This window comes from Lissotriton helveticus, chromosome 1_1, assembly GCF_964261635.1.
Source record: "Lissotriton helveticus chromosome 1_1, aLisHel1.1, whole genome shotgun sequence".
Classification (NCBI taxonomy): domain Eukaryota; kingdom Metazoa; phylum Chordata; class Amphibia; order Caudata; family Salamandridae; genus Lissotriton; species Lissotriton helveticus.
The window spans coordinates 1,863,501,975-1,863,529,548 of record NC_136057.1 but is presented as its reverse complement, the minus strand read 5'-3'; the positions used below and the strand labels follow the sequence as shown (position 1 = coordinate 1,863,529,548).

Below are 27,574 nucleotides of genomic sequence, written 5' to 3'. Positions count from 1 at the left end.
ATATATGTATGTACATATGTATGTATATATAAATATGTATGTTATGTATGTATATATAAATATGTATGTATTTATATATGTATATATGTGTATATATATGTATATATGTGTATGTATATATATGTATGTATATATATATGTATATATATGTGTATATATATGTGTATATATATGTGTGTATATATGTGTGTATATATGTGTGTATATATGTATATATATGTGTGTATATATGTATATATGTATATATATATATATATATGTATGTATATATACTCATATCTCCAAGATTCCCTCATATTGGTTCTCGACTTTTCACTGTTCGATTTGGATGATGAGTCCGATGATGAACAAGATTTGCAAAAATGCAACTTATACTTATAAATGGTTTTGGTCCACAGTATCAGAGGGTGCCAAAAACAATAAAAGGCTGTGCACAGTTACCAGTGGTTAAGATACGTTTCTTTTCTTTGCTAGTGTAGTCATTTTCTGTAAGACTATGGGTTTGACTTCAAGATTTAGAATGATTCTCTGACCTAAATGTATTGAATAATAACATTGGATCCAGAGCATCCCACACACCTCAGCAATGAGATTTTCCATTTAGATGTTTGATTTACTTGTTTTCAATTGCTCATATTGTGGTGCTAGCTAGAGCTACTAAATAAAAAATGCTTTAAGAACCTATATGTGATCAAGTTTAAAATCTCATAAAAAATCTGCGTGTAGATATTTTAAATGGGTCCTGTCTAACAGTGCACGTCTGTCCTGTTTCCAATAGATGCCCCTCCACCAACCTGGGAGCAGCTGGAGAATGGATTGGTGGCGGTCAAGACCGTGGTACATGGGCTTGTAGATTATATCCAAAACCACAGCAAGAAAGGAACGGACCAGCAGCAGGTAAAGTGAAGGGGCATGCTCTTCATGAGGTCTGTCCCCATGACCAGATACCTCATCCTTTCCAGGACCTTTGCGTCCAAGAGATTTCTGTTTTCCTTTTACCTCCTCCATAGGCTTTCCTTTCATAAAGGATGCATTATTATGAACGCTATCTGGACAATTATGAAGTTTTTGGAAAAATGCACCAGGGTTCAGAGCACCCCTTACTGTGCTTTAGTGCCCAGTTTTTATTACATTACTTTACATAGTGGATGCTGGGTGGCGGTTGCCAACCTCTAGCTCATAAAGCATTTTTAACCGTGGGTTCAAAGAAGACCTGAATGGCCTCTATTAAAGAGGTGGAGGAGAAAAAGTTTTGCCATTTACATGTGGTATAACATACCACCAAAGCATTGTCTGATTTTGATCTGCCATCCTGTTCCCCTTTTCCAGCCTCCTCAGCACAGCAAATACAAAACTTATATGTGCCGTGATATGAAGCAGCGAGGAGGATGCCCCCGTGGGGCCAGCTGCACCTTTGCACACTCCCAGGAGGAGCTGGAGAAGTAAGTGATGCTGTCTAGTTTTGACTTTGAACAACCAACAGGCTTGCAGCAGCTTTTCTGGTCTGATGCGGATGGAGTTTTAAAAGCCTAATCTTCTTTATAGGTATAAAGTTGAACGATAATTGCTTAGTTTTCGCTAGTGAAATTTGTATGTATCCTTTGCTTCAATTCTAATGAAATGATGAATGAAATTAAGGCATATGGGTTGTTGTTAGTCCATTTTAGATATATTACCCAGTGGTGGTCGCAAATGGCTTGTTAGTTAGGTCCGCGTTTCCATAGGAACAGCCCTTTTTGGTTTGCTAATAACTTTGGCGCGGTTTGACAAACCTTCATGAAACTTCCCAAACAAGTGCTGTGTTTTTTGCTTAGTTTCACCATGTAAAGATTTAGGGTGATCGGTCAAGCAGGTGCCAAGAAAATGGTGGGTTATCTTAGGGCTTCTGTGCTTAGTGTATGATGGTAGAATATTGTGTTAATAGATGAGGATGCTGAGATTTCCTAAATATTTGAAAACATGGGTGAGTTACATTTCAGTTTCATTATAGTTTCCCCTTCCGTTGTGAGAGCAGTCTTTGGTTCACAAAACAGCTTTTGGTATTTGAAAACCTGTTCCTCATCCTGTTATATAAATATTCTTTTATTTCTGAAAATATTTCATAGTCACCCTGGTAAACAGTTATGAATCTGTTAAGAACAAGGAGGCGAAAAATATGCTTCCCTTCTTTACTTCTACTGTTAATAGCAACATATATTAGTAATAATAACCACTGTCAACTTCATCCAAGAGTCCGTTATTAACAAACATTAGATGGTCCGTAACAAATTAACAATCCTGTATGTAACCAGTTCAAGAACACAGATACTGCCCTTTTCTAAATGCAGAATCTGTATCATTCGAATTTGAACAATGATTCTGTATCACTCATGTTTACAAACTGAAAGAAAAAGATAGGCGCTTCGTCAGAAGTCACACAAGATCTTCCAGACTTAAGTAAAATGTTATGCATAAGAATTAAGCGAATCCAACACTCCACATTAGTACGGAAACAACTGAGAGTCAAAATAAAAAAGAAATACACAGCATCCCTTTTGTATGAACTGACACACACAACCATATAGAAGTAAACACCTTAAAATACCACCCCATATTCCTTCCTTGGGTGGTACAATAGCCATCTCAATCAGCCTGCTTTTGTGAGGGTTAATCCTACCAATCATTTTGTTATTAGCATTTTAACTTTCCATCACAGGAGCTAGAAAAGTTTTCATTTTTTCTTGTCCCTGAGATGAAGATAATTGCTCTTTAAAGCTTGCTAACCACCAAGGATGTGACATCCTCCACTGACTTATAATATAATTATTTTAAAGGTTGAATACTTAGAATGGTTTGCCAACATCATGAAAATAATCTTTAATATCATAGTTTCCATCACTTAATGCTTACCAAAGTCAACAAGCATTGGCATTGCCAATAGGTCTCGCTTGTGGGACCTTATAAGTATTTAGTTTTGCAGCACAATATGATGAGTGGCATTGCGTGTGTGAGTGGCATTGCGTGTGTGAGTGGCGTTGCGTGTGTGAGTGGCGTTTCGTGTGTGAGTGGCGTTTCGTGTGTGAGTGGCGTTTCGTGTGTGAGTGGCGTTTCGTGTGTGAGTGGCGTTTCGTGTGTGAGTGGCGTTTCGTGTGTGAGTGGCGTTTCGTGTGTGAGTGGCGTTGCGTGTGTGAGTGGCGTTGCGTGTGTGAGTGGCGTTGCGTGTGTGAGTGGCGTTGCGTGTGTGAGTGGGGTTTCGTGTGTGAGTGGGGTTTCGTGTGTGAGTGGGGTTTCGTGTGTGAGTGGCGTTGCGTGTGTGAGTGGCGTTGCGTGTGTGAGTGGCGTTGCGTGTGTGTGGCGTTGCGTGTGTGAGTGGCGTTGCGTGTGTGAGTGGCGTTGCGTGTGTGAGTGGCGTTGCGTGTGTGAGTGGCGTTGCGTGTGTGAGTGGCGTTGCGTGTGTGAGTGGCGTTGCGTGTGTGAGTGGCGTTGCGTGGGTGAGTGGCGTTGCGTGGGTGAGTGGCGTTGCGTGGGTGAGTGGCGTTGCGTGGGTGAGTGGCGTTGCGTGGGTGAGTGGCGTTGCGTATGTGACGTTGCGTGTGTGTGGCGTTGCGTGTGTGAGTGGCGTTGCGTGTGTGAGTGGCGTTGCGTGTGTGAGTGGCGTTGCGTGTGTGAGTGGCGTTGCGTGTGTGAGTGGCGTTGCGTGTGTGAGTGGCGTTGCGTGTGTGTGTGGTGTTGCGTGTGTGAGTGGCGTTGCGTGTGTGAGTGGCGTTGCATGTGTGAGTGGCAGCAGCGGGGTGAGGTAGTATGAGAGAGGCTGATATGTCGGGTGAAATGTGGGACAATATGCAGGGTGTAAGACCAGCAGTGGCGTGAGATGTAGGTCCATCTGCGGAATGCCTGGTGTATACTCTGATCTCAATATCCAGGAGGAGTGCTGCTACGGGCTGGGGAGGGGGAGGAGAAATGAAAGGAAAGGCTGTGTTTGCGGGGAGAGAGAGGGGAGGTGCTGGTGTGGGAGGGGGGAGTTGCTGGTGTGGGAGGAGTGCTGCTAGGGGAGGAGAAGCCCTGGCCGTGAATGCTCGTGCATGGTTCACGTGAACTGCAAGAAAACGCCGGGCTGAAACCCCTTAGTTTGAAGAGGATTTTGCCGACATGAATTCGATCCTATCCATTCCTGCGGAATGGGACAGGCTCGACCTAAAAATGACTCCAACTACGGGCCTCGAAAAATCCACTCGCTATGGCCTGCCAGAGTTATTCAGAACAAGCTATTTTCAGGTATCGCACCTGGCGACGCAGTGCGAAGCGCTGTCGCCAGCGAGATCTATTGTTGTCGACTTACCTCAGAAGGGGGACAGGAGATGTGCACACGCAGGGCGAATGGAGGTCGTGAATGGGCCCTTGAACACGCACGTAGTGCTATGTGCCCATGTCCTGTCCCCCTTCCATCCTCGCAAGCCTCATGCAGCGTTACTTTCACCCCCCCCTCTCGTCGGCTCCACGGCCCGACAACGTGCACGGAAATGTTCTTTCCGGCTATCAAAGCACACCTTGGCATCATTTACAAGTACCCACAACACCCTGATCAGCCGCAGCACATCTGAGGGTTCTTACCTCCGAGTAATACAGGCTGCCCCCTCCCTGGCCTGCACGGGCTGCGCAGCACCCATGAGTATGGCGAAGTCTGCATGCGCCGCCACTGGGACGAGCCGCAGGCCACGCCGATGTGCACCAGCTCGCCGGTTTGCGCTAGGTCGTACTGCCAATTAATTGAATGTGTCCCCCTTTCGTCCTCGCAAGCCTCATGCAGCGTTACTTTCACCCCCTCTCCCGTCGGCTCCACGGCTCGACAACCCTCACCGAAATGCTCCTTTCCGGCTATCACAGCACACCTTGGCATCATTTACAAGTACCCACAACACCCTGATCAGCAGCAGCACCTCTGGGGATTCTTACCTCCGAGTAATGCAGGCGGCCCCCTCGCTGGGCTGCACGAGCTGCGCAGCACCCATGAGTACGGTGAAGTCTGCATGTGCCACTGGGCACGAGCCGCAGGCCATGCCGATGTGCACCAGCTCGCCGGTTTGCACTAGGTCGTACTGCCAATTAATTGAATGTGTTAGAAGGTTAAAAAAAAAAGTACATTCTCCTAAAATACTTATACGGGCAGCAGCAGTGCTAGGACTCCACTATGAGAGGCGGACCTCCAAACGCATGTGTCATTTTGCCAGACTTTCCTATCTACAGCACTGTAAGGTTTTAGCTCATGGTTGACACTTTTCTTGGAGAAAAATATGCCATCACTCTGGAAAGGCCGACAGCTGGTACTTGAAGGAGCTGCAGCGAAAGATTCTATTAGCCTCTTTAATGCATTGGCGCTTAGGCCTCTGTTCATTTAAAAGCCCGCGTGAGGGCTTTATCAGCCGTCCCGCTATTTTCTGGTTTGCAACGAGGATGCCATATGCGGAAAACATCGAGAAGGGTTCTGCGTCAGTCGAGCGGGGCTTCCCGCCGGCCCCAGGACCCGTCCGAGCTCGGCGGGAGCCTGGAGATTAATGGCACAGGTTTTAATTACTCTGACTGGGCCTGACCATTGAAAGCCAACAGGGACCAAAGATTAATGGCTGCAGGAGGGCCAGACACGCGTACGCAGCCGACTGCAAGAGTAGCGTCCTCGGCAGGAAAATAACCTGCCTAGGTGCTCCAGGGACAGGGTGTGGGAGCCCGGTAAGAAAGAAATAACAATGGCAGAAAACAGTGAGTAATGGTTGGCCTTGGTCCACTGTCTGCCCCTCACACCCTCCGTTTGCGTCACTGTTTGTGATCAGGTCCACGGTCTAACCAATTGAAGAGATTAATGTTCACTGGTCCCACACATGCCATTTTATCCTACGTTTTTACTAGGCACGACGAGAAACCCGCAAACTGTAGACGCATTTACTCACTTGTATCATAGGTAGATCCAGGGACAAAGCCGTTTCCCCCCCCCTCAAAGTTTGACGCTTTTTTCCACATACGAGGTTTCCTCACAGACTGCAACCAATATTCGCCAATTATGCCAAAGGATTGTACCTTGGGCCAGCGTTGGATTGGTGCCACAAGTAGGCCAGGGCAGCTAAAAATAAGCATTTACAATGCAATAGGTCTCGCATTTATGCACGTTTGACCTATTGGCATTGTAAATGACAATGCTTTTATTTATGTTTCAAAAACCAAAACCTAAATAAAAGGCAATGTCATTTACAATAAAAATGGCTCTAACTCGCAAATGCGAGACCTATTTCATTGCAAATGCTTGTTAGGTCCTACTTGACCTTTCTGACGAATTGGAAGACAAACTGACTTTTGACCTCTGTCTTTGAAAGCAGGGCAAATGTGACAAGATAACATGATTTAAAGGGATTTTTATTGCTCACAAAGTGAATGAGCAATAAAGATGCCTTCAAATCTGGCTATCTTGTCACATTTGCTCGGCTTTCAGATACAGAGGTCAGTAGTGACGTTCTAGTTGGGTTGAGGAGATTTTTCAAGTTATTAGACCTGGAGGACTAGTAAATTTTTTGGGAGTTTTAGAACCCTGATCTAGTGCACAACAGAAGGGGACAAAATAGGGCTCAAGTGTTTTCTGCTTAAAATCGCAAATTGTCTTCACGTCTGACAAATGAACCCCTCTCCATGTCTTAGTATAGTTTGAGACTCTTCGCTACTCATAGTTTTGGGTTGCCCACAATCGAGTGTGACCAGATAAGATAAATACTGGAGTTATTGTTTCGGTCTGTGGTAAACGTTGCCTGTCTGGCCTTAACGCCCTGCCTGAGAAGTACAATACCTGCTCAGCCGTTGCACCCACTTCCATACCATGAAAAACTCTACTACTTGCCCTCTTTCTATCCACCCCAGAGGATGTTTGCCTTTCAATACATATCTGAAGGATGAGATGGGGTAAATCAGAACCTTCTACCTGCAGATTCCTCTTCATTGGAATCCTTTTAGGTGCTACACTTTGTCAGAAACTTGAAACAGCTCTCCTCCTCCAACAAGTAGCATCTTGGCTCTGTCTGATCTCCGACTCCTCCCCAGTCGTGATGCCTCAGAGCCGTGTAACATGTCACCTTACGTGCCTATATACATTATTTCTTCACCGTTAGTCTGGAGTGCTCTCCTTGTGTTCTGTATTTGCTTGGTTTTGATTGGTCTTTAAGTGCGCGGTTTGCAGTTAGTCTTGTTACTGATATCCTGCTTGACCTTCTCTCATTTTCATATTTCTTCATTAAACTCCAGGATGACTTTGACCTGCGCCGATTAATGTTGTCGCCTCGCCTCCAGGTCCCTCTAGGTCCGGCTACCAGAGTTATTCTGGATAGATGTCTCTGTGGTTGGTGTGTACCTCTTGTGATTAGTCCACCTCTTTCTGCTTGACAGGTGTCTAGGCAAGTGCCCCTTTTTGCATGGTTACCCCTAACTTCTTGCCAGATACATGATGCCAACTTGACCGAGTGTGCCCTGGGTCCATGTCAATCAGGCTCCCAGGGCCTGTGTTTTTTCCCAAAACTGTACCTTTGTCTCCACGATTGGCACACTTCTGGGGCATCTGTAAGTCCCTTTTAAAAGGTACCCCTGGTTCCAAGAGCCTTGTGACTATAGAGGACATCTGAGGGCTGCAGCATGTATTATGCCACCCTCGGAGACCTCTTACCTTAACACCCACACACTGACATTGCAGGCTGCTTGTTTTGGTGCAGACCTAACGGCCCACACTTCTGTGTGCCATGCCCACTAAAACTGCCTGGGGCATGGGTAAGTCACCCCTCTAGCAGGAATTACAGCACTAAAGGCAGTGTGCGCCATTCCACAGTTGAGGGCATAGTTTCCTGAACAATATGCCCCTACAGTGTCTGTGCCATTCACAGACATTGTAAGTGCAGTGAAACTTTTTGAGTACATAGACTTGTAGTTTGTCAGCACAAACTCCAAACCTCCATGATGATTTTGCTTTAGACTGACGATTGGTAGCAGACTTCTCAGCACATTAAGCCCACACTGATGCCAGTGTTGGATTTAATGTAAAATGCACTCGGAGAGCATCTTAAAGATGCCCCCTGAAAAATGACCAACCCTGGTGGGGTTCCTTAATGGCTACCCATCATCTGCAAACCACCAGACAGGTTTCTGGACCCCTGGGTAGAGCGCCCTCTGCTCTCTGGGTCCTGAGACAAAGCACATCCTGGGCAGAGGTGTCATGCCTCCTCCCCCAGGATGGGCAAGGTCCACGAAGGGGAAGCTTCAAAGGCTTGCCACCTTTGTTAGCTACCCCCAGCCTCTGCTGCTATCAGCAGCTGTCTCCCACCAGTTCTGACCCCCTTTTGGGCTGGAGAATCGGCTAGAAAACCTAGAGAGAAAGGGAAATAGCCCACCTTTGCCAACCCCACCCCTCTGGTTGGGGAGGCGGAGTGAAGCACACATCTCAGTCCCCTCCATCTTCGAGACGGGGGACTCCCCAATCAGGATGAGGCATATGCTTCCTTCCACTGAAGCGTGGCATAAGCATGGCATAAGAGGGAAGGGCCCCACTGGTCCCGACGCCCCCCCAATTCGAGGTATCTCCTGGCTCCATTGGATAGCATTGGGCCCAGTGACATCTGCCCCGGCGGTCCCAGTGCTGCTGGTGGTGCAGTACCTACGCGATCTTGAACCTTGCACTGTGTTCTCCTAAACCCCGAAGCCCTGGGGAAACAAGTTGAGTACTTACCTACAAATTGTTTAACATGGTTTTCCTCGCTATCTTTTGAATTGAACTGTCTAACTGTATCACTACTAAAGCCTACAACTGTATTTTGATTTACATTTACAGAAAGCATTCTTAAAACTGTAAAACTTATAACTGCATTTACAAAACATTACTGCATTCATTAAGATATTTGCTCCTGTTACAACACTGTAAAACTTACCTGCACTAAGTTAATATTGTTAATATTTTAATTTTTATTGACATTTTTGCAAGACATGAACTTTGATGCATTGTGGAATTCTTGACAACATACATATGGTGTGGAATAGATCATCACAGTGGCGGTTATCGTTTAGGCTGGTAATTAGATGACATCTTACTCTCGATACTAACATAAACGCAATGAATCACAGTATACAGCAGAAATAGTCTCTTCTCAGCTGTTAGTCACTGTTGTCCGACCATGAAACCTCCCGCGGGGGTTCAACTAAGTTATTTTTTGTTCTAGAATAAAATTAAGTAAAAACTTTTTATACAAACCATTTGGTCTGATTTCAGTCTTTGAGTGTGTGCTCACATTTCTTGCCTGTGTATACAATAAATGCTTAACGTAGAAGTTACTTACCTTCGGTAACGATATATCTGTAAGAAACAGTAGTTAGTATTAGATTCTTTACCTTAGAATATCCCCAGGCGTCAGACTGGATCCGGAAATTTTTGCGTAGCAGTACCCTTGCGCGTCGGTAGGCGTCGTCTGCGGCTCCGCGTCAGTCGTGGGCGCCGTGATGACGTCGTCGGAGTACTTGGACGCCACCTCCGCGTGCTCACGTCAGTTCTTAGACACAGCTTTTCCGCGCCAGAAACGCAGAGCCATGTTAAAAACCAACACTGGTGCCATTGAAACTAGGGCCCTGAAAGGGATGATCTTAACCCTAGATATCGGTTCGCAGAACGGGGAGGATGGGTGGGGCGGTAAGGAATCTAATACTAACTACTGTTTCTTACAGATATATCGTTACCGAAGGTAAGTAACTTGTTCATCTGAAAGAAACAGGTTAGAATTAGATTCCTTACCTTAGAATAGATACCCCAGCAATACCAACCCTGGAGGTGGGTCTGCGAACCAATAATCACACCAGAAAGTCCTGGAGGACAAAACGGCCAAAGAAGCCATCCCTCCGGACTTGGTTGTCCAGGCAGTAGTGTCTTGCAAACGTGTGCAGCGATACCCACGTAGCTGCCTGACAAATGTCCTGCAAGGGGATTCCCCGACCCAAGGCAGTGCTAGCCGCCGTGGCCCGAGTGGAATGGGCCCTCAGCACAACAGGAGGCTCCTTCCTCGCCAAGGAGTAACATGCCTTGATACACAAGACGACCCACCGAGAGATGGTCCTCTTGTGCACCGCCCGTCCCTTCTTAGCGCCCACGTAACCAACAAAGAGTTGGTCATCCACCCGGAACTGGTGTGTGCGATCCAAATAGAATGAAATCGCACGTTTTGGGTCCAGACGGTGGAGCCGCTCTTCCTCTTTAGAGGGATGCGGTGGCGGAAAGAAGGTGAGCAAGGTGATAGACATCGCGATATGGAAGGCTGTGACAACCTTGGGCAGGAAAGACGGCTTAGTCCGCAACACAACCTTGTCCGGATGGACAGAAAGGAACGGGGGTGAACATGAAAGAGCCTGGAGCTCACTCACTCTCCTGGCAGAGGTGATGGCAACCAGGAAAGCAGTCTTCAAGGTAAGAAGGCGAAGAGGACAGTTGTGAAGTGGCTCAAAGGGAGCGCACATCAGAAAGGTAAGAACAAGGTTCAAGTCCCACTGGGGCATCACAAACGGGACAGGAGGGAACATGTGTGTGATGCCCTTCAGAAAGCGAGTTACAATAGGGGACTTGGACAAAGAAGGTTGATCAGGCAGCCTTAGAAAGGCTGAAAGGGCAGAAAGGTAGCCCTTGATAGTGCCCAGAGCAGAGCCCTGCTGGGCAAGAGAAAGAAGGAAAAGAAGAACCTCAGAAAGAGGATCCACAGCCTTTGCTGTGCACCATGCCACAAATTTGTTTCACCTGCAGGCGTATACCGATTTTGTGGAGGGACGCCTGGCTTCTAGAATGAATTCACAGACTTCAGGAGGCAAGTCAAATGGCCTCAACTGTCGCCGCTCAATCTCCAAGCATGGAGGTGGAGACTGGACAGGTTCGGGTGGAGGACCGTCCCCTGCTGCTGCGACAGAAGGTCCTCCTGAAGAGGCAGACGAACCGGGGGATCGACTGACATACTGAGTAGCTCTGGATACCAGTACCTTCGTGCCCAGTCCGGAGCCACAAGGATGACTTGGGCCCGGTCGCGTTTGATCTTCTTCAGCACTCTGGGCAGAAGTGGTATAGGCGGAAAGGTGTACAACAGACCGCAACTCCACTTGCGACGAAAAGCGTCTCCGAGCGAGTGCCGCCTTGGAAATTCCAACGCGCAGAACTGATGACCTTGCGCGTTCTCTTCGGTGGCGAATATATCTAACCAAGGCTCTCCCCACTGCTGAAAGAGGCCTTGCGCCATGTCAGAGTTCAGACGCTATTCGTGATCCGTCATGCACCGACAGCTGAGTTCGTCCGCCCTGGGGTTCAGGGAACCTGCCAGGTGTTGAACCACCAGGGTCACACCCTGATGTTCCAGCCACTGCCAGAGACGCAGAGCCTCCTGGCAAAGGGTGCACGACCCCACCCCGCCCTGTTTGTTGCAGTACCACATGGCGGTGGTGTTGTCCTGGAACACCTGCACTACACTCCCCCGGACAGAGGGGAGGAATGCTTTCAGTGCTAGACGAATCGCCCGCAGCTCCAACTGATTGATATGGAGCTGGGACTCCGCCGGAGACCAGAGGCCTCTGATCTCCGCCTCTCCCATGTGGCCACCCCAGCCCTGGAGGGACGCGTCGGTCACAACTACGTGCTCCGGTTGGGGAAGGGAGAGGTATCGGCCGCTGACCCAATCGCTATCCGTGAGCCACCACTGCAGCTGTCTCGCAGTGCCCTCCGAGATCATGACATGGTCGGACAGGTTGCCCTTATGCTGGGCCCACTGAAACTTAAGGTCCCACTGCAGAGCCCGCATCCGCCACCGGGCGTGATGCACCAGAAGGATGCAGGAGGCCATCAGCCGCAGAAGCCGCAGCGTCAACCTGACCGAGACCCGGGACAAAGGCTGAAAGAGTGGAATCAGAGCCTGAATATCCCGGACCCGCTGTTCGGGGGGATAAACCCGAAACTGCGCCGAGTCAAGAACCGCTCCGATGAAGATGAGCTTTTGAGAGGGGCACAGGTGTGACTTCGGCACGTTGATGGAGAACCCCAGCTGATGCAGGAGGTTTGCCGTCGTCTGGAGGTGGCTGACGACTGTCTGGGGAGAGCCCGCCTTCAACAACCAGTCGTCGAGGTGGGGGAAGAATGAAACCCCCAACCTGCTCAGATGAGCTGCAACCACCGCCATCACCTTCGTGAACACCCGTGGGGCGCTGGTAAGGCCGAAGGGGAGCACGGTAAACTGAAAGTGCTCGTGGCCTACCATGAACCGCAGATAACGCCGGTGGGCCGGCAGGACGGGGATGTGAAAATAAGTGTCCTGCAGGTCCAGCGCTACCATCCAGTCTACTGGGTCCAGGGCAGCCAAGACCTGAGCCAGTGTCCGCATTTTGAACTTCTCCTTCCGGAGGAAGCCGTTGACGTTCTGTAGGTCCAAGATAGGGCGTAGGCCTCCTTTGCCCTTCTTGGGTACCAGAAAGTAGTGGGAGTAGCAACCACACCCTACTTCTGGCCCAGGAACGCGCTCGATGGCCCCCTTGGCCAAGAGAGCCGTAACTTCCTCCTGCAGATGTCGCAAATGATCCCCCGATACGTGGTGGTATCGCGGTGGCATGGCTGGAGGGGTTGCCTCGAAGGGGAGGGAGTAGCCCCTTCAGACGATTTGCAGCACCCACCTGTCCGAAGTGACAGTGCGCCAGTGGAGGAGGTGATGGCGAACCCTGCCCCCCCACTGGCGTCACATGGGCCTGAAAACACAGACTAGGAGGGTTTTGAGGCAGATGCTGCGGGGGAAGGTGTTAATTGACCTCGCCGTTGTCCCCTACCGCCTCCACGGCGGACTCCACGGCCGCCACCGCGTTGGATGGTAGTCTGTGGTGCGGGGCTGGCGGCACGTGTGGGGGCGCCCCTTCCTTGGCCACTAAAAGAGCGAAAGGCACTTGTTTGCTGGGGGGGGGGGGGAGTCGGAAGAGCGATTACACCTCTTCGACTTCTTGTGCTTACCTGACGACTTCGACCCAGAGGAGTGATGTCGACTCCCGGAGCTATGATGGCTCCGATCCCGCGACCGGTCCCTCGACCTCCGTCCGGACCGGGACCTCTCGTGGCGCGGGGCCGACTGCCGGAGTTCGCGCCGCTTGCGGGACCGCCTAGCTTTCGAAGTCAGGGCCCGGCAGTCGGAACAGCTCTTGCCGTCGTGGGCGACGCCGAGACAGTGGAGACACCGACGGTGAGGGTCGGTAACCGACATCAGTCGGTCACAATCCTCACAGCGCTTAAAACCTGGCATCCCTATCGGCACCGTTCGGAGTCGAAGACTCGAAAAATGATCAAAAGGGATCAAAAAAGTTTAGTCAAAAAAATGACTAAGGTACCACTTTTTCCAGATCTGTGCTGCTGGCGGGCAAAAAAGAAGAACTGACGTCAGTACGCAGAGGCGGCGTCTAAGTACTCCGACAAAGTCATCACGGCGCCCATGACGCCGACGACTGACGCGGAGCCGCAGACGACGCCTACCGACGCGCAAGGGTACTGCTACGCAAAAATTTCCGGATCCAGTCTGACGCCTGGGGATATTCTAAGGTAAGGAATCTAATACTAACCTGTTACTTCCCTCTGATTAGCCTAACCGCACAGCCCAGCTACCACTAAATTGAGAGTAAGTTAATATCTACTTTAACCTCTGCCATACCTTTGGGGACTCATTGGACTCTGTGCACACTTTTCCTCTTTTTGGTATGGTATACACAGTCGGCATCCTACATATATGGCAGCAGTGGGATCTACGACTTTGCATTTATTGGACTAGTTAGTCAACACCTGCCCACACAACTACAATCCCAATATTGCCTTTAGTTCAGCTCATTTTGAATTGATAAACTAAGTATTGCTAGGTCCCTTTAGCAATTTTTAAATAACTTACTGTAGTTAGAGGTAAATGTATTCTAGAAGTTTTTATGCCTCTGGTAAAAAGATCCCCACTATTAGTAAAATAATGACTGACACGCAGAATGTTTGAGAAGCTCAACCTCACACTGTAGGAAGCTGGTCTTCTGTTGCAGTAACCCCACCACTTTTTACCCGACTACTGATGCACTTTGATTTGATGTGCCCTAGGTCCCTGCAAATCAGGATCCGAGGGCCTGTGTCCTTTACCAAAACTGTACCTTGTGCTCCCAATTGGCACCTCTCTGGCCACATGTCAGTTCCATTTAAAAGGTACCAAGGGCACTGTAGCCAAGGAAGTTCGCTCAGTGCTACAGCACTTATTGTGCCACCCTTAGAGACCCTGTACCTTTACACAAAAACACCCCCCTCCTCCCCCCATTACAGGCTGCGTGTTTTTGTGCAGAACGTGACGAGTTGACATGGCACACATCCCTGTCTACAACCCACTGCCCTGGCATAGGTCAGCCACCCCTCTAGTTGGGTGCACTGTACCGCTGATGAGGGTACAGGTGCATGAGCCCTGTACCCCTACAGTGTTTAGACCAATTCTTAGACATTGTAAGTGCAGTAATGCCATTAAGAGTATGTGGTGCTGGGAGTTTGTCATTACGAACGCCACAGCACCATAATGGCTTTACTGAAAACGCACATTAAACCCACAATGGCGCCAGTGTGGGATTTAATGACAAATGCACTCAGAGGGCATCTTAGAGATGCTCCCTGATAACGAACAACCTCTGTTGGGTTCCCTGACTGGTACACACCAGCCTGCCACCACAATACATGTTTCTGGACCCCTGGGGTGGGAGCCTTCGCTCCCTGAGCCCAGAAACCAAGCCTTTCCTAGGCGGAGGTGGTCACACCTCCCCAGGCCAGGAAGATCCATCTGCGGCAGGGTTGCTTCAAACATCATGCCGCCTTAGTAACACGACCCTCAATCTTTCTTGCTATCGGGAGCAGACTCCTTCCTCTTTCACCTCCTTATTGTCAGGAACACAGGCGGAAAGAAATGGCACAGCCCAGAATGTGTGCCCACCTCTTCCAACCCCACCCCTTAGTTTGGGAGGCGAGATGAAGCTCACTCTTCAGTGCCTGCCATCTTGCAGATGACAGCCACTCTTTAATCAGGATTGATTGTGCACACTCCCCATGTGGAGCGAGCACACCAAGGGTGTAGCCTCCCTAAGGTCCGTAGCCCATTGGCTACTGATCTCAGGACCCCTAAAACACCCCCAAAATACAGTATTTAGATGGCAGTCCTGAAGCAAGAAGACAGATTCCCGCAACCTATGAAAAAGGATGAAAGAAGCTGCCAGCAGCGGAGAACTGACTTGGCCCCAGCCCTACCAGCCAGCCTACAGTTTCCAGAGATCCTACGGCAAAAGTCGCATTGTCCTGCAGCCAGCGACCTCCAGAACCCCTGAGAGGACGGACGGTCTTTAACAAAGACTTGATCTCCTGTGAACAGCAACTCTGTTAAAAGGAAACTCCCAAGATAAACTCTGAGTCTGCTGAGGACAAAGAAACCTGACGCTTAGGACCTTCCTGTACCCGATGCCTACCGCCCATAATCCAGGTGGCCCACGGGTCGCAGCGAGGTCCGCCATGGGTTGACCTCTCCAGGACTCCTCAACGTTGCCTGCAGCCTCTGCACGGAGACACAACCCCGCCAACCACGAGTGGCCCGGTAAGGTGAAATCCGATCTCAAAAGACCCCCTGCATCTGCAGCCCAGTGCCTAGGAGAAAAAAAACAGAGGTGCACCTACGTTCCAGAGCCCTCCAACTTACCTGTCCAGCTGTTGGTACATCACAGAAGTCTTTCTGGACCAACCCAGCAGCCAAAATGCAAAACAGTAAATTCCCATTTGCCCTGAGCCTAACACCAGGAGCTTTGCTCCCACAACCTTGTGGCCTGCTCTTGAGCAGCCACCAACCAGAGGCCCCCTATCCCCAATTGGATAATATTGGGCCTCAGCACCCGGCCCCCCTAGTGCCACTGAGGGAGTACTGAGTGCATCCGTGTCCCTGGGGGAACACTGGTTCTAACCTCAAAATACCAGTTCCCACAAACAAATACGTACCTGCAAACCGTTAACTTAATTTATTTCCATTGGATTACATTGACTGATTTTCCTTCAAAAAGTGTGGAGTTGATTTGCTTGAAACATCGAAAAACTGCATAACTGTAAAAAGGGAATGACTTACCTTTGGTCTAAGAAATGTCTGTGTGATATCTAGGCATATCACACAGATTTGCAAAAGTAACTTAAAAAGTAATCTAAAAAGTAACATGCACAGTAATCTGTAAAGTAACTGAAAATAAATTTCAAACTGTTGACTTACCTGTATTTCAACCAACTGCATTTGAACCTGCATCTCAACTGTGAATCACTGCATAAGGTTTTGCAAAGTATTATTTCACTTGCCTGCACCAGGCCTGGCTTGTTTTAGAAATAAAATGACTAAATAATATTTTTGATACAAACAAATTGTCTGAGTTCAGTCTTCGAGTGTGTGACATCATTTCTTGCCTGAATGTGTGTGCAGCAAATGCTTAACTCTACCCTCTGATAAATCCTTACTGCTCTTCCACACTACCACAAAGGTAGTGTAAGATGCTATCTACTTTTACCTCTGCCTACCTTTGGGGTTCCCTTAGACACTGTGCACACTATGCCTCATGTTGGTATAGCATATACAGAGCCAGTTTCCTACACACCCTCTACCTCCATCTAGAGATAAGAGTGTTAATGTCTGTGTAAATGTAAAAAGATTTCCTCGTGTTCCCATCCTTCCAAGACCAAGCTCGTGGAGCTCTTGGCAGAATATTCAAGGTACCACCTTTCTGAGGGGAGAGATCCCAATTCAGAAGAGGATGTTAGTGATGTGGCGGACAACCCCAACCACCCTCACTAACTAGGGAGTTCAGGGTCCCTCAACCCCTGACTCAAAGGGCCCCTAGGGGCCCACACAGGTGGGCCAGGTCCTGATGAGATTATTGAGAACAGCCTCAAAGAAGAGGACATCCTTCTAGCAAAGTTGACCAAAAGACTAGGTCTTGAGTCCAGACTCCTGGCTCTAGAAAAGAGACCAGTGCATACCTGCATCAATGGTGATCGCACAAGAAAACCTAGGGAAAAAGTTCTTGCAACCCTAAAATTCCCGAAGGGATATTCCCCAAATATTAGGAAGGTGATGACATCACCAAATGATTCAAAGCAAACACACGGAGATGATGGACGGAACGCTGAAGCTTTGGATCTGGGTTGAATCCATCATTATTCTTTAGCTCTCTTCGCCACCTCAGTTCAGCCCCAACTATATGTGAATCAGTCTTGACCCTGTGCCTCATGGGAACAGTCCAGCCCGGACTACCAAGCCAGGTCTGCCCTGAACCGGAAACAAGCATCCTGGGACCGGTTTCTGGGTATTACCCTTCATCAGCCAGGCTAACTTGAATGCAGTGGCAAAGTGAGCAAGAGACCCATGTCTGGGTAAACCCTGCTAACTTAGGGCGTACAAAGCCAACACAAGGAGATGATGGACGGAGCACTGCATCTTTTCAGACACTCACCCCCAGTCACAGATCTGGGTTGAATCCATCATGATTCTTTAGCTCACTTGCCACCTCAGTTCAGACCCAACTATATCACCAAATGGTTCACAGCCTTTAAGAGGGCCGTGGAATAAGGCAAGTGAAGTCCTAGTGGGAGCCTTACTTTGGGAATTGTTCTCTGTCAACTGCAGAGACAGACCTCTGCCCCTCACTGGGCCAGATGCGGAGTCCTATGATCTCATGAAGGGCACTCTGTTTGGAGGCTTTAGACTCACAACTGAGGAGTATAGAATTAGCTTCGGCGGGGGCCACAAAACCCCAAGCAAGTACTGGGTTGACTTCATAGAATACTCAGTACAAACACTAGATGGTTGGCTAACTGGAAGTGATGTGGATTACTATGTTGAGCTTTATAATCTCTTGATGAAAGGATGCATGTTTGGTAATTGCACTAATGAAAAGTTGCATCAGTATCTGGTGGACCTAGGTCTAATTTCTTCCCAAGAACTGGGAAAGAAGGCAGACCATTGGGTCAAGACTAGGGTGACTTATACTTCCACTGGGGTGACCAGAGGAAAGGGTTATCAAATCTTTTCAGGAGAAAGGGTGGTGATCCCCCTAAAAATAAACCAAAGTTGTGAGAAAGTGCCATCTTTCTTGCTTTGGTATGCCCCCACTTTTTTCTGAACTGCTGATGTGCTTTGACCGAGTGTGCCCTGGGTCCCTGCCAACCAGGTACCCAGGGCCTGTGTTCCTTCCCTAAAACTACGCTGAAACGAAATACCCAATTGGCATCTCTGGCCACCTGTCAGCCCCTAGTAAATGGTACCCAGGGCATGGTGACCAGAGAGGACCCCTAAGGTCTGCAGCACTTATTGTGCCACCCTCAGGGGCCCTGTACCCTGACACCCACACACTGCCTTTGCAGGCTGAGTGCCTAAGTACAGAACTAAAACGAGAGTCGACATGGCACCCATCCCTGTGCGCCATGCCCACAGAACCCACTGTCCTGGCATACTTCAGTCACCCCTTTAGCTGGGTGCCCTATGCCAGAGGTGAGGGCACAGGTGCCTGAGCCCTGTGCCCCTACAGTACCCAGGGCCATTCCTGGGAACTGTAAGTGCAGTGATGCCATTTAAGAGTATATGGTGCTGGGAGGTTGTCATTACGAACTCCACAGCACCATAATGGCTACACGGAAGACTGACAAGTTTTGTATCAAACTTCTCAGCACATCAAACCCGCACTGATGCCAGTGTGGGTTTTAATGTAAAATGCACGAGAGCGCATCTTAGAGATGCCCTCCAAAAACCAAAACCAACAATCGACGTCTGGGCTGAGTGGCTGCAGAGGCTGCCACACAGCAGACATGTTGCTGGACCCCTGGGTGGAGAGTCTCCCGCTCTCCTGGGCCTGCAACAATGCACATCCTGGGCGAGGTGCTATGTCTCCTCCTCCAGGATGGACAGGCGGAAGCTTCAAAGGCATAGCACCTCTGAGAGCTTCTCCAGACCATTTGATGTACCCAGCAACTGGCCCCCCACCTGTTTTACCCCCACTCTGGCGGGAAGACTGGTGGGAAAAACTTCGTCAGGAAGGAGGGTGTGCCAACCTTTGCCAACTCCACACCTCAGTTGGAGGAGGCGAGGTGAAGCACGATCCCGGACTCCGGCCATCTTACCGATGGGGAGCCCTGCCCAATCCCTGCTAGGTTCCTGCCCCCCCTCACACAGGACACAGGAGAGGAGCAGGCTAGGGGGTGTACTCACCCCAGGACAGGGACCCATTGGTCCCTGCCCTTGCCCTACCTGTAACGCCCCTAAAATTAGTATTTAGGGGCTCCCTGAACCTTCCTTCCTCAGATCCCGATATCAAAAAGAAGAAAAGATCAAAAAGAAGACCCGCCGCGTAGCTCCTAACAGGACAACAACAACTGACTTGGCCCCAGCCCGACCGGCCTGTTGATCCTGGAACCTGCTCCTGCCTAATCCCGGCGACCTCCGCGGACAGCAACCATGGGACACCCAGAGGACCTGTCTGCCTTGACCCTCTCCAAGATTGGGACTCTCAAAGGCTCTGCTGCAACAACCCACCTGGTGCCCACCAGGAAGCTCCGGACCAGTCCACTCTGCACCAGCCTAGCCCCGGCCGGGCCAACCCGAACCAAGACCACAAGGACGTCCCACCGGCAACTGGGACCCGAAGTCCAGTGCCCAAAGACCCTCCTCGACGAATCAGCCGACGCCTGCAGACTCAGAACCAGGGTCCACCCCAACCGGGACCAGCTGAGGGTGAGCTTTTCTGATGCCAAGACACCCCTGCACCCGGCGCCCTACAGCCCCCTGTGCCTCCCTTTGGGGTGCCTACCTGTGCTCCAAGTGTGAAGTTTTGAAAACTGAAAATATTCCTATAAAATCAGCCAAATTCCGAAGTACTCACCTGTGATCAGGGGAGAAGCCAGTACTGTACCTCTCAGCCCAGTACTGAACCGCAAAAGTAATCCCTAGCGGGTTTATTAGTAATCTGCATTTTCTCCATAGGAACCCATTGTCTGCTTTTCTATGAAATTTCTTTTAAGTGTCTACTTTTGAAAACTGCAAATATTCTTTAAAAATCGTACGAGATACTGAAACGCAATTATCTACCTGTTGTGAGTTCAGCTCCAAGTGCTGGCCGTAGGATACCAGTGCTGGGTTACAAAAGTAACGCGATCGTACTTTCTAAGTGTGAACTTTTAAAATGGCTTTATATTCATGAAAATTCACCACAGGAACTAAAATGTTTTTGCTAATCTGGTTTCAGCTTAGACCCCAGGACTGAATCTAAGATCTAGTCTGGGAACTACCAAAGTAACTCATAAAGTAATCAACTGTACTTATCTATGTAATACCCATTGAGCTCAATGCTAGAGTGTGTTTCAGAACTGTTGCTTACTAGCTATTCTGTAATTATTGTGTGCACAAACTTTATTGCATCTTTGCAAAGTATTTACATGAGAGTACTCATAACTTGAAAAGTATATTTTTATAACTGTTGGTTCTAAAAATAAACAGCTATATCTGAGGATATAACAACAATTGGCCTGGAGTTCAGTTCTTGAGTGTGTGAAACCTTTTGCTGACTGAGTGTGTACAACAAATGCTTTACACTGTCCTCTGGTACTGCCTTACTGCTCAACCAAGCTACCACTTTGGAGAGTAAGGTCAGTTCTAACTTTAACCTCTGTTATACCTCTGGGGTTGGTGGACTCTATACACACACTGTACTTCATTCTAGTCCAGTATATCTAGAGCCACTTTCTTCTAGAGGCCCCTAACAACCTTTTCGGGAAGGTGGGCCCCAGAAGTCTTTAAAGCCCCCTGGTGAGTATAAAGGTAACGTTTTTGATCCCCTAAAGGCCTGGTGTCGCACCTATAGGAAGGTTGGACACCAAACTGGTGATTCTGCCTGTCCTAACAAGAATGCCCCATGTCCACCTCCAGTTAGAGCTGGTGTGGCAGGTCCCCAGATGAGATCAACAGTACTCCCAGAGCCAATCAGGGTCCACACTGAAGCTATTCTAGTTTCCGAAGGGAAGGAAGAGTTGGCCACTTTAGCTGTCTGTCCCCCTAACTTAAACAAGTATTAGCAATATCCCTCAGTTAATGGGACTAGAATAGAAGACCTGAGGGACACAGGTGCCAGTGTCACTGTGGTGAGACACACTGGTTTCAACAGGACAATAAGTGACTGGAAACACCTATCCAGTCACCAACAGAACAATCCATGGCTATGATGACATTAGATTGGGGGGGAGGGGGCTGGGGGGGTTACTGGCCTCAAACGGATAGTGGTCTCTCTAAAGCTTCCAGCTGCTTTGCTTCTTGGAAATGACCTTGAGACCTCAGCATGGCCTGAGCCAGAACTGAACACCCATGCAGCTGTGCTCCAAATCCCTTTGTAGTGTGTGAGAAGACAAGAGCACTAACTCAAGCACCAGGTGAAAAAAGAAGTGTTGGAGCCTGAAAGGATGGTTCAACCTTACTAGAGAAAAGGCAAGAAGACTGGGGGACCGGCTTCTGAATAGCTAAAATGTGAGGACCTCTCTCTTCTCGGAGAGGACTTGTAAGCCCAAGAGGGAACTGAGCCCATGGAACTTGGACCTTACCAGGTTGAGCTCCTGGGCCCAGGAGGACCCCATAGGGAACAGCTGTGCCTTGGGCAGCAGGTCTGCCCCACTCTTGAGAGCCTACAACAGCAAGCTGCTGCACAGGAGATAAGCGATGTCAGGGGCTCCTGTAGGACCTAACCAAGGCTACAGAGGCTGCAGTAGCCAAGCCCCTCATTGGTGTCTTTACCATGGTAGGGTTCCATAAGGAAGTGGTGTTAGACAGAGTTGCCAACTTCATGTCTGCATACCTGAAACACATGGGATGAGTGTAGAGTAAACTACAGTCACTACACCTTACCTCCCATAAACCAATGGCCTTGTTGAGAGATTTAACATGACATTGAAAGGCATGATCTTGTGGGTCCCTGAAAAGCTCATAAGGAGATGGGATGTCATTTTGCATGCTTTTCGTTTACAGAGACCTTCTACAGAAGGGAGTAAGGGTTTCCCCCTTTGAACTTCTGTTTGGGGATCCTGTGAGGGGACCACTTGCTCTTGTAAAAGAAGGTTCGGAGAGGCCTCTACATGACCCTGAACAAGATGTGGTTGACTATGTGCTAGGTCTTTGCTCCAGGATGTCAGAGTACATGGAAAAGACGTCCAAAAACCTTGAGGCCAGCCAACAGTTTCAGAAGCTGTGGTATGACCAAAATGCTGGCCCTGGTGGCGTTCCAACCAGGGCAGAAGGTGTGGGTTTTGGAGCCTATGGCCTAAGGGCCCTCCAGGACTGATGGAGTGGCCCTTACCCTATGCTTCAGAAGAAAAGTGAGTCACCTACTTGGTAGATCTAGGCACAAGTAGGCACCTCAAGAGGGTGATCCATGTAAACCGCCTGAAACTTTTCTGTGACAGAGCTGATGTGTCCATGCTCTTTGTCACTGATGAGCAGGGCTAGACTGGCCGTAGCGGGCACTGGGCGTTTTCCCTGTGGGCCGGTTTTGGACCGGTGGGGGGCGGTTTTTGTTACGGGGGCCTGTTTTGCAGCAGTGCTGCTATATCTGCCCCTGTAACAAAAGAGCAGCAGTGTTTCCCACCAGCACCCCATGCCCTCCCCCCTTTACCCCCACCCCGTTTCCGATCCAATGTACTTGCAAGGGCTCGTTTGTGTTCCCAGTCCAACCCAGCTGATTGGGATCGAGAGTCCGAGTGAACCACTCCGTGACCTCCTGTCTTACAGCCCAAAAAATGTCAGTTGATGGATTTATCTATTCAGAAATGCTCTCTGCCCAACAGCAGGCTGATTGTAGGCATGTCCTGCAACCGTATGCTAAGCTCTTCTCCTTATCCTCTGGACAGACACACTGGTATACCCATGATGTGGGTACTCAAGACAGCTCGCTTGTTTAAACAAAGATCTGTCAGCAGTCTGACCAAATAAAGGAAAGCATCAAAGCTGAAGTAAGATGCTGAAGTTAGGGGTTCTTGAGCCCTCTGAAAGTCCCTGGGCCAGTCCAGTGGTCTTAGATCCCAAACCTCACCTCCAGGGTGGGAAAAGGGAGATGAGATTCTGTGTGAACTATAGAGGACTCAATTCTGTCACCAAGACAGATGCTCACCCCATACCCAAGGAATGGTGACTTGTTGGACAGATTAGGGGCAGCCACATTTCTCAGCACCTTTGACTTGACTGGAGGATACTGGCAGATTGGCATGGCCCAAGAAGCCAAAGCAAAAACGCCATTCTCCACACCTGATGAGCCTTATCAGTTTATTGCTATGCCCTTTGGCTTAAAGAATGCCCCTGTCACCTTCCAAAGGTTGGTGAATCAAGTCCTTGCTGGGTGAAGACCTCTAGTGCATCATATCTAGATGCTATTGCTGTCTTTAGCTTCTCCTGACAGGATCACCTGGTCCACCTGGGGAAGGTTGTCCAGGCCCTGCAATCTGCAGGAATAATCTATCAAGGCATCCCAAATGCGAGATAGGGCAGGGAACTGTTGTGTACTTGGGCCACCTTGTTGGTGGAGGCCCTGAAAGAGGCTTGGTGCTCAGCGCCAATTCTCAAAGCTCCAGACTATGCCAAGCCGTTCATTGTGCAGACTGATGCCTCTGAGCTAGGGATATGGGCGGTCCTATCCCAGACCAGTGATGAATGCCAAGACCAATCTGTCGCTTTTATAATCAGGAAGCTTCTCCCTAGGGAGCAGCGTTGGAGTGCCATTGAGAGGGAGGCCTTTGCTGTGGTTTGGTCCCTGAAGAAGTTGAGACCATACTTGTTTGGTACTCCCATCCTAGTTCATACTGATCACAGACCTCTCAGATGGCTAATGCAAATGAAAGGTGAAAATCCTAAACTGTTGAGGTGGTCCATCTCCATACAGGGAGTGGACTTTGTAGTGGAACACAGACCTGGGACTGCCCATGCCAATGCAGATGAACTTCCCAGGTTCTTCCACTTAGACAATGAAAATTCTCCTGAGAAATGATAGTCTCATCGTCTTTCGGTTGTAGGGGGTTGTGTAGGAAAGTGCCCCTTTTTGCATGGTTACCCCCTAACTTTTTTCCAGATACCTGATGCGAACTTGACTCAGTGTGTACTGAGACACAGCTAACTAGGCCTCAGCACCTGTGTTCTTTCCCCAAAACTGTACCTATGTTTCCACAAGTGGCAGGCCTCTGGGCCACCTGTAAGTCCCTTGTAAAGGTACCTGTAGGAAGGTAGGAAACTTCTAGCATGGTTACCCCCACTTTTTGCCTGGCATCAGTGTGGTTTGTGACCAGTCTGACTGGGATCCTGCTAATGATGACCCCAGTCACTGTGCTTCCTCCCTAAATTTGACTCGGTAAGTACTTTTATACCTCCACAATTGGCTACTGGTGTACCCTTTTAAGTCCCTAGTATATCGTATTGAGGTACCTAGGGCATAGGTACTCCAGGTGATTCCCATGGGCTGCAGCATTTATGCCACCCATGAGAGACCACTCAAACTGTGACTACAGCCCTGCCAGTGCAGGCTGTTTAAGCTGGTGCTAGCACCACTTACAACCAATATATGTGTTCTGCTATCTGAGGTCACTACACTTAAAAGCTATACGTCACCCCTAAGGTAGGCCTTTGAATCATGAAGGTAGAGTGCTGGGTTATAAGCAGGCTTTCCTGTTTTCAGTTTCAATTTTTGGTAAAAATCTGGTGGGGTTTTTTCAGTGTGGTCAAGTGATTTCAATACCTTAAAAAACAGTGGTTTTCAGTTGTTACACCTTTTCATCCCATTAAAAACAACAGAAAGTGTTTTTCCGGTGTTTATGGAACGTTTTTCTTTTATTATTGCTTGCTTGCTTTCTGCACTGATAGTACATGGTATATAGACAGTGTACGTACAGTGTATACAAAGTCCAAATGCATTTTTGCAAATCAAACTTATTGTAGTCCACCATAGAATACTTCTTCAGTCAGTCTTTGGTCATGTGCGCTCGCTCTTTACTTCCCATGTAAACTTTTTTTTCTGTGAAAAGGGTTTCTCAACATTGGCACTTGAGATTGGCAACGCCAAAACAGCCAGTACACAATTTGCTAACTCTGGCCACTGACATAGCTTTCCATGCCAATACTGGTGCAGTTGAAGATTCGATTCTCTGGGCAGGTTCTGCAACATTTGCCTTGAACTGGGCTCTTATACCCTCAGTTATTGAAGCGGTCAAAAATGAAGCAGCACTTTCGAAACTACGGAGAAGATTCCCTTTACGGAAGGGATCTAGAACTTGTACAACGTACCACAGTGAGGTTTCATTGACTTCAAATGCCATGGCTGGCGAAGGGACATTTATATGCATCATTGCAAGGCTTTTCTCATACATTGCAAAATAAAAGTTCCTGAATTTCTCTTCAACATTTCTTTGCTTACCAAGTGGCAAGCACTTTAACGTGGAAAATGTTGCCGTGCCAAATTCACTAAAGGTGTCACCCAGACAACTCTAAATGACATGTTTCACATCTACACCAATTATGCTGAACACTTAGCAGACGAGGGCGTTTTCAGACTCTAGTTTTTTATTATGCCCACTGCAACACTTATGTTTCCCTGTAAAAATCTAAGAATACAGTAGAATTGTTTTTTTCACTTCACTATTAATATGCGAACAAAGATCCTCACGTTTCTTGCCTTTGGCACCATCACTCAGCAAATATTCTGTAAACAGTTGCCACATGGATAATACAGCATTCACAGCCACTTCCCATGGAAAGAAGACCATCAACTAAATGACACAGTTGGGATGACTTTTTGATGCCACACAAAGTACCAAATGAGAAATATTTGCGTTTTAGTTCCTATGCATAACAAAACCGTGCATCAAAATGGACTAAAAAGTCACTATCATTCTTCATTAATTCTGAAGATTGTAAAGATGCTTTCAGCATACCATCTAACAAGTGGCAATAATCTCTTATAGGGAAGCACTTCAGCTCGGGTATCTATTTTGACAGGTCACCGCACAATCTTTTCGTATACAAAGCTTTATCACTGCAAATGCAAACAATATCGCTTCAATCTTTGTTGAACTTGGAAAGAACCTTTCTGCAGCAGCATTCCAAGTCACACTGCGTTCCATGTTTTCCAAAAGTCTGGTGTTATGTTTTCCCCACTATCCCAGACGCTTGATGATAGCACTCTTTTCACTTATACTTGTCACTCACTATACATTGCATTGAATTTTTAAAGCCTGGGATGTTGGCAATACACCTGTCAATAGTAACTCACTAGAAACTGGGGCTGATGTATCAAGGGCTTTTACCCATTCTCTGTGGGTAAATGCGATGGCACATATTGGGAAAGATTGTTATGAAACCAGCCATTTTACATATCAGTGAAAGAATCCAATGCTGCCAAAGTATCAAATATGATTTTGATATTTCCTGATTCTATACAGTTTATAAAATAATTAAACAAGAACTAAAATATGCTTCTAAACCCTGCATCTTTAGACTAAAGACCACAAAACTGAAAAAAGCAAAAGAAAGAAAAATATCTTTCTGTGACATCCCTAATCAACAAAACTCAAGCAGAATAATGTTAAACCAGTGGTTCTTGCTGCTAGCTTGTATTACAAAGTTACATTGTATTGGCCCGTTCAGGCAGAAAAAAATGACTCTTACTTTCCTTTTCCTTTCTTTGAATGAGATTTAGTTTGTGGTTGTGCAGGTGTTTTTTCAGTGTTAATATAGTTACCCTGGTGAGGGCTATTTCACTTTCTGTGGGGTTTTACCAGGTATTATAGGTTTAAACCTACAACCGGACAGCCTAGTTATGTGTGTGGGTGCCCCTGCATGAGCAGAACACCCCTACAAACTCCTGAGTTGATTCTCCAGGCTTTGTAAGTGAGGTCAGCCATTTTGATACATATAGTGGCCATCCGTCATTATGCTTTGGCTAACTATATAGTGGCCGTACTGAACCTGGGCATGTTCAGTATAAACATGTTTGAATCATACCCCATCACCGTAGCAGGTGTTGGAGGTATGATTCCATGCACTGGGGGGCTCCTTGGGGAAGCCCCCAGTACTTCCAGCAACAGCCTATCAGGGTCTGCTAGCAAGATAGTGCTGCTGCCTACCACTGACAAGATTCTGCCTGCCTGCTGCTGAGCTTGAGCAGAGAAAGGTAGAACAATAGGTTTTCTATCACAGTAAGGTGTGACCACCTCCCAGTCAGGACTTAGTGTATTGGGCTGGTGTGGGGGCGCTTGCCAGTGCCACCAGACAGCTTTGAAGGGCATATGTGGTGCCTCCTTGCATAGTCTGGTTCGAGCCAGTTCAGTGAGCCCATGGCTCCCGCTCTGACGTGAAACTGGACAAAGGACATGGAAGTATCCTCCCCTCTGTCCAGCCCTTACTCTAGGAGGGACCCCATAGTCGTCGTAAAACCCATTTCTTGGGGGTACAAAAGGGCTTACCTGTGGATGGGTCCGCAGATTCATTGTGGG

General features: G+C 48.2%; 1 protein-coding gene across 12 annotated transcripts in view; it reads left to right on the top strand.

Annotated features, from left to right (window-relative positions):
* RC3H1 (ring finger and CCCH-type domains 1) overlaps window positions 1-27,574 on the top strand; it is an 885,277-nt gene that overhangs the window by 355,755 nt on the left and 501,948 nt on the right. For all 12 annotated transcript variants that reach the window (XM_078641742.1, XM_078641721.1, XM_078641675.1 and 9 more), the window contains exons 8-9: window positions 779-897; window positions 1,330-1,442. In XM_078641742.1, coding sequence (XP_078497868.1) covers window positions 779-897; window positions 1,330-1,442 — 232 coding nt within the window. The remainder of the gene's footprint in view (window positions 1-778; window positions 898-1,329; window positions 1,443-27,574) is intronic.